This window comes from Camelus bactrianus, chromosome 6 (genome assembly GCF_048773025.1).
Source record: "Camelus bactrianus isolate YW-2024 breed Bactrian camel chromosome 6, ASM4877302v1, whole genome shotgun sequence".
Lineage (NCBI taxonomy): Eukaryota > Metazoa > Chordata > Mammalia > Artiodactyla > Camelidae > Camelus > Camelus bactrianus.
Genome location: NC_133544.1, coordinates 3297976 through 3305314, shown reverse-complemented (window position 1 = coordinate 3305314; position 7339 = coordinate 3297976). Strand labels below are relative to the sequence as shown.

Sequence of the window (7339 nt, the reverse complement as noted above, 5' to 3'; positions counted from 1 at the left end):
GCCTGCTGCTCTGTTGCTCTGGCTTGGGGCCAGGCTGCAGATGTCTGAGTCCCTTGGATGTCTGAGTGACTGCATCTCTGAACCAGTGCTGACTCACGGTGCAGGCTGCAAGCAGCCCTCTCCATCTGCCAGGTCGCTGCTGGGTTTCTGGGTTTCAAGTGGTGTGTGGTCAATTCAGAGTTCAGTAACCTGCACCTAGTTAGTGGAAGATGGATTTTCTCCCATTCCATACCGGTTCCTACGCTAAAGGACACAGCAAGGGGGCAGCCCTTAGCAGAGTGCCTGGTATAGAGCGAACTTTCAGTGTTAGTTGTTGTTGGCGTTACTATTATTCATTACCATTATGATCATAGTACAAACGCATTGCAGTTGCTTTATATTTTTCCCAGAAGGTTATTTAGATCTGTAATGGGCATACAATATAAGAGTGGAGGGCAGGAGGTTGGGATATTAATCTACCCCCTCTGCCATGAGCTTCTTAAAGACAAGAATCATCTGATTAGTTTCCAGGTCCCAGCGGCTCCTGGGGGTTGGCACCAGGTAATTGAGCAAGAATAGGCATACTGTATGTTTCGCAGTTTTCCAAAGATGATTTGGGGAAATCAAATCATCCTATCATAATTCCACCAATCAGGGCTCAGCTCTCTGTGTACTTTGATATAAAAATATCACGTTTGGCTTCCCTGCCTCCACTCAACTTAAGCAAGTTATGAGTTTGAACTTTTAAAGACAATTAATGCTACTTATAAGAAACTACCATTTCTAAGTCAAGAATGTGGGCAACCTGGATTCTGGCCTTTATGTCATTGCTGTGTCAGGGAGGAGGTCCGGGCTGATGGGAGCTGGGGCAGACTCGGCGGGCAGGCATCCCAGTCCCTGCCTTGTGTGGACTCAGGTACTGAGGCCCCAGGGATGACAGCGCCAGCCCCGGCTGCTAGCGGAGCATCACTGTTCTAGTGGATGTGCTCACGTAGGTCTCCCTCTTGATCCTAACAGCTTCCTGGCGGGAATTATTTTGCCATTTGCAGCCAGGACTCACAACAGCTTCACCCCACCGTTCAGGTGTCATCTCCTGGCTTCCTTTACATTGCTCCTGCCTCACTAACTTTGTAGAATCTGGTTTCTCTGCTGGGAACGTTCCCTCCCCACCTCCCTCTCTCCAGCCTTAGCAATGTGACACTGCCCCCATCTCCTCCCCCTCTGAAAAACATCCTCACTCTCCCTATGTATGCCTAATGACAAGCAAGACTGTATACACACGTCGTAGTCATTCCTTCGTTCAAGGAAAGAACGCAGGTTAAGTGCTTAGAACGATGACAGACAAGCTAAGTGCTTAAAAAACCTTAGCTCTGGCCATTAATAACACCATTCATTCAGTATTTACAGTGGCTCAGCCTCTGTGCTGTTTGCGAGGCCACAGCAGTGAGCAGGACAGACATAGTCCCTGACCACTCCTCACCCACCCGCCCGCCAAGTCCATGTTCAGGGATAGAGGTGCTTGAGGCGCAAAGCCCACCATCAGGGCTTGAGGCGCGGAGACGGCGGGGCCCCGCCCAGCCCTGGGACTACGAGTCCCAGAAGGCTGCGCGGCGTCATTTGGGGCTCCTGTGCGCACGCGCGACGTCGTGACGCCAGGCCCGCGAGCGGCCGCCAGTGGCTGCGGCGAGGGGCGGGCGGGCGGCCCGGGGGCGGGGCGGGTCCGGCGGGCGGCGGCCTTTAGGGCGGAGCCGGAGCTCGCTCGCCTCAGTCGGCCGCGGGCTAGCGGACGGTCTGCTTGCGGCGCCCGTTTCTCTCGTGCGTCCGCTCGCTCGCTCTCTCTCGCGCCCAGTCGCGGCCGCCTTCTCAGCGCTGCCTGCGGGCCCCTGCGCGGCGCCATGTCGGAGCCCGGGGGCGGCGGCGGCGAGGATGGCTCGGCCGGCCTGGAGGTGTCGGCCGTGCAGAACGTGGCCGACGTGTCGGTGCTGCAGAAGCACCTGCGCAAGCTAGTGCCGCTGCTGCTGGAGGACGGCGGCGAGGCCCCGGCCGCGCTCGAGGCGGCGCTGGAGGAGAAGAGCGCCCTGGAGCAGATGCGCAAGTTCCTCTCGGACCCGCAGGTCCACACGGTGCTGGTGGAGCGCTCCACGCTCAAAGGTGCGGGCCGGGCTGGGGCGCCCCCGGGTGGGTCCCAGCGGCCACCGACTCGCTCCCGCCACACCCCCTGCGCCGGCGCCCCGGGGCCCCCTTCCGGGTCGCGGGACGGGAGGAGGGCGCCCTGGCTCGCCGGCGCCCGCAACAATGGGAGCGCTTTGTCTGCTCGGGCCTCAAGATGGCCGAGCTGGGTGGAGACAGCGTCTCCGGGTGAGCGCGGGCGGAGGCCGCATCCCGGCCTCCAATGTCACATGAGCTGTTCGGTTTCGGTTTGTGTCCAGGCGAGACGGATCTCGGGAGGGATGTGTCAGGGGGAGGCCCCGGCGGGTCGGAGCCGAGGGGACTGCTGGCCGGCGGCATCCCGGCCCCTGCCTGGTGCGGACCCGGATGCCGAGGCCCCAGAAGTGACAGCGCCAGCCCTGGCTGCGAGCGGGGCATCGGTGTTCCGGGGGGTTAGCCCACACGGACGGTCTGCTTGCGGTCCGGCTCTCCGTCCCCACCGCTTCCATGCCGGGAGGTGTATCTGCCCATCCACCCGCGAGGAAACGGGCTCTGGTGAAGTGACTGGCCCAAGGTCACACCAGCTAATCCTACTCCCTAGACTAGCCTCAGCTTCTCAGTTTCCAGTCTGCCGCTTGTTTTCACGGATCACACGTTGTATTTGTGTAATCCCGAGATGACCATAAAGATGACCCAGTGATACCTGAGTCGGCCTTACGGATTTGAAAAGAAGAGAGATTCCGGTTAGGCACCTAGCGAAGGGAGGGGGCAAAAGGTTTACATATTCCAGTAGTCTCCTCAAATAGCGACCTCCAAAAAGCAAGGCTAGATTCCTCTTGAGAGTGGAGCTTGCCTTCAGGGAGGGTTTCGCCTTGATGCTCTCAAACGTTTTGTAGCCGATGGTGAGCAAGTTTGACTGGGCATGAATGGGTGTGGCATCGTCCATCCGGGAACCCAAGGATGATGTCCAAGTAGATGCAGGCTTAGTACCAAGGACTGGGCATTGCCTGAAAGTGTTCCCCAACCAGCTTCTTACAATCTCAAAAAGCTGTATGGTCTGTCAGTAAGAGAATTTCAGCTATATGTCTGTCCTGTCCCACGTCCCTCCCCCCCCGCCCCCGCCATGTTTCAGGTACTTTGTTTCTTTCACAGGCTTTCCTTACTCAGGAGATGCTTCATTGCAGCACTGGTTTCTGCAGGAGGGGTGTAGGGTCAGAGAGTGTGAAAGTGTTTTTCCTAGACCCACATGGAATGTTCAAAGCAAATAAGCCATTCAGGCATATTTAGAGTATTAATGTTGTTTAGGGTTTTCTTTTATGTTGGGGTTGTTTTCACACATGGAAACCACTACTGTTTACAGAATTTTTTAACTCTTGCTTTTTTCCCAAAAAAGTATGTAGAAAATTATACAGATAAAATTAAAGTCACCTGGGATCCTTTGTCCCAGATATGACCACTGTCAGCGTTTTGGTGTCTGTCTCCTTGGTCATTTTCAATGAATATATGTTATTTTATTTAAAATATATTTTAATCTGCATTGTTACAGTGTTTCAAGTAGCTTGACCTTAGCTATTACATGACCTCATTTTCACTGCAAGTTGGTGTTTTGAAATGAATGATTTCTATCTTGAGTCTCAATTTCTTTCTATGGAAAACACTAAGTTTTGTTCTTTGCTTCTAGAGCAAATTCACTTTTCTCCAACATCTTAAAATTGAACTTTGCTAAAATCATTGGAGGGGGATCCTGTTTCTGTCAAATGCTTTCTGGTGCAGGTCATCTCTTTTCCTGGTGGGTCCATTTTCTCCTTTCAGCACAGCAAATGCCTGGGCATCCAGATCTTGGCTCCATAATGACTTGCACTTTTGAACATTGACTAAGGAATGAGATTGTCTAAAATTGAAATCCTGTCTCATTCCTATATTTATAAAAATCCTGGAAATATTTCTAGTAATTCAACCTGTCTGTAACTTATTTTTCGCTTACAAAAATCTGAGGAAAAGGTATATTATCCCATCAGTCTTATTAGCATCCTGGCTACGCTAGTGTAATTCAGGTATACGCATAGACCCAGGTCACTTAGTAGGAGAGCTGTCTGTCTTCCAGGTGGTTTTTATGAATTAGCATTGCCATTTGCACATGTAATCAAATATGAACATCCAGTAGTTATTTACAGTGGGAAAAATAGGCTCGCATTATACAATGGAAAACAAATCTGAACAGTTTAAACAGAATAAAGACCACCACCAAGAATGGAGTCATGTAATTTATCTAACGAAAAGGAAAAATTACTGTTACGTTATCTTCCCCATTTTTTATGTAAAGAATTTTACAAACACATGTAATTGAATGTAAAAGCTTTTTTTAAAAAAAAAACTTGGGGTAATTAGATTTTTTAAAATTATTATTATTATTATTATTATTATTATTATTATTATTATTATTATTATTATTATTATTATTATTTTAATGGCAGTACTGAGGATTGAACCCAGGGTCTCACGCATGCTAAGCATGCGCTCTACCACTGAGCTTACCCTGCCCCCGAGAAACATTTTTTAATATGAAAGTCTGTCTATTTTATCTATTTTTAACTGCTCCAGCTAGCTATAAACTTTTTTTGTTTAAGTGCAGCATTCCTTAAAGTGTAGAATAAATGTTGTGAATTTAACAATTTATTTTGATAGCGAAGAATTGGAGAGTTGGTAGGAAAGGAAATGTTAAATCTCATTTTAAGAAGAGAATTCTCCTTTCTAAAATTCCTGGCGTGTAAAAAGTTGTTTCCTCATAATACTTCTAAAAGTATGACCAGATGTGTGGTCATTACCTAATAGGCATTTTACAATGTTAGTGATGTTTTTGGAGCACTTTTAAGCCAAAATGCGTTTTTGGTTGTGTTTCATCCCAGTGAGAAGTTGGGTGGTAAAGGTAGGAACAGGTAAGGATGCTCCGGTTTGCAGCTGGTGGAGCTGGCGGTTCCCGGGCTCGTCAGTGTCCAAGCTGGGAACAGGTGGTGTGGGGCTTGGGGGGGGGGGGTTCCACTCGGCTGTCTTATCCTTGGAACTTTGTCTGTAAGACCGAATATAGTGGCTTCTTTAGCCAATACTTATCCTAAACTAGGAATTCTAGTCTTTCCCGAGGTGCATGATTTAGGAGTTTTACGTCTGTCCTCTTCATCAGTGCAGAGATGGCTTAGGACTGGAATGTGAAAGGTAGTGCTTATGGGACTCAACTCCCAGAGGTGTAGCGGTGTAGAGAGCTTTATGAGGAATGTTTTTGTGGAGTTTTAAAAGTTATTTTTCTGAGGACTTAATTCCCCTAAAAGATGAAGACATGCAGTAGATTAATGACTAAGAAGTATTAATTTTGGGCCTATACTTAGATCTCAGACTGGTTAATGAAGTGATCAGTAAATTAACAGGAAGCATTTCCTGTGGCACCAGACTGTCTCAGAGCACTGGGCCAGGAGTCCATCAGCCTGGGTCCCTCCTGTCCTGTGCTGTCACGCTGTAGGCGGGGGCCCTTACACCCTTTGTGGGACAGGCCAGTGTGCAGCAAGATGAGTCTGATGCAGCAAGTGTAGTGTAGCGTAGTGAGCAAAGTGCACGTACTGGAAAGGGAAGACAGTCATCACTTCTTTTTAAAAAGTTAAGATGGATGGACTTTTTGTCTGGCAACATTATAGGGAATCAGGCTGGGAGGGGTGGAAGAGATTTAGTCCGGCCTCCTCTGTCGTGAGTGAGGAAACTGAAACCCCAGGGTTTTAAGACCCAATTGGGAAAAAGATGTTTTAAGGAGCATCCTGGAACCCAGAAACTAATTTCTCTGTTCAGTTCCTTGGTATCCATTAAAACAGGCGTGTTTGTTTTCATTTACTTCATGTCAGTTATTTCCTTTGAATTAGTGTTAACCTTAAAAAGCATTGTCTTTAGTCCCTTAGGCATTACTAACTTGCTAGTTTTTTCACTTCTTTATTTCTCTTTTTTTCTGGAAACTTCACAATGGAAGCATCACATGAGGTTTGACCCTCCTTTCATATTCCCATCAATGTTACAGATGGAAGTCTTCAGATTGAAGAGTAAACTAAAGACTTTCTCACCATGCTCTCAGCTTTGTGCCAGAGCAGGGAGGGGTGGTGGCAGAGAAGCCGCAGCCCCTCAGAAGCAGGACCAAAGGGTGGGTGGATGTCGAGGTGACGGGAGAAAGCACCAGAGATGGGAAAGGAGAAAAACTAAAGCAACCATGTGAGAAAAAAAGAGAAAGATGTGTGGTAGTGACCAGCCAAAACAATGTGGTATTAGTAGGTCTGGATTTTAAAAGGAAAAGAAGATGAAAGATAAAGAGAGCCAGGAACACATAACAAGTAATTTGGCCAAGAAAATGCCTGGCTTGGTTGGTTTGCTAGCCCGAGAAGAGACTTGCCCTGTGTCAGAAGGTTAGGGGGAAGGTGAGTGACCCGGGGCGCAGGGAGCTGCAGCCTCGCCTGGCCCCCTTCCCATTGCCCGCCCCGCAGGCTCTGGAAACCTGCCTGTCTGCCTGTTAAGGTAGTTGAATGTGCATCTGTTATTTCATAAAACGAGGCATATTGTTCTCAGAATTCACAGTGTAATGATACAAGTCACTCGTGGTTTGAAATACACTAAACTAGTCTTTCAACAGAAGTGCTCACAGACTAGTGCTAAATGACATTTTGAACATCTCTAGGAGTTCAGTAAACTCTGAGAAGTTAGCCCAGGAAACGTGCACAGAGGTGAGGTGTGGTAGTGCGGCTTGCAGCAGGGGAGCTGGCGAGGCGGGCGAGCTCTCCGTGCCGTTCTCTGAGTGCGTTAGCGAGCAGCATGGCACCTGCCTGCCGTGTGTTACTTGGTAACTTCAGCATCACTAGGGGACTGGTTCAGATTCTACTGCAGGGGGTCTCTATTACCTGATAAAACATGCAGATTGTGTTTGTATATAAGCTTCTAACTATACCAGGATTAATACCCTCTCTGTTAACATTGGACTGTCAAGTGTCTTTCCTCCTTCGAACAATTTTTTGAAAATATTTCTGCAGAAGTAGAATTACTGTTATTTGAAAGATGTAACAACTTACAAAGAGGCAAGAAAGTTTAAATTATTTAGCAGTGTATAAAACAATGTCATAGTTTTTTCACAATGGGAATCAGATACGCAGACTTCATTTGATCTTTGTATTTGTGGAGAATAGCACTGAAC

At 48.3% G+C, this 7339-nt stretch overlaps 1 protein-coding gene across 1 annotated transcript in view; it reads left to right on the top strand.

Annotated features, from left to right (window-relative positions):
• The first annotated feature begins 1735 nt into the window (after nt 1-1735).
• DYNC1H1 (dynein cytoplasmic 1 heavy chain 1) overlaps nt 1736-7339 on the top strand; it is a 61273-nt gene continuing 55669 nt past the window's right edge. The window contains exon 1 of the mRNA XM_074365017.1: nt 1736-2130. Within this exon, the coding sequence (XP_074221118.1) occupies nt 1875-2130 (256 nt within the window). The 5' untranslated portion in view covers nt 1736-1874. The remainder of the gene's footprint in view (nt 2131-7339) is intronic.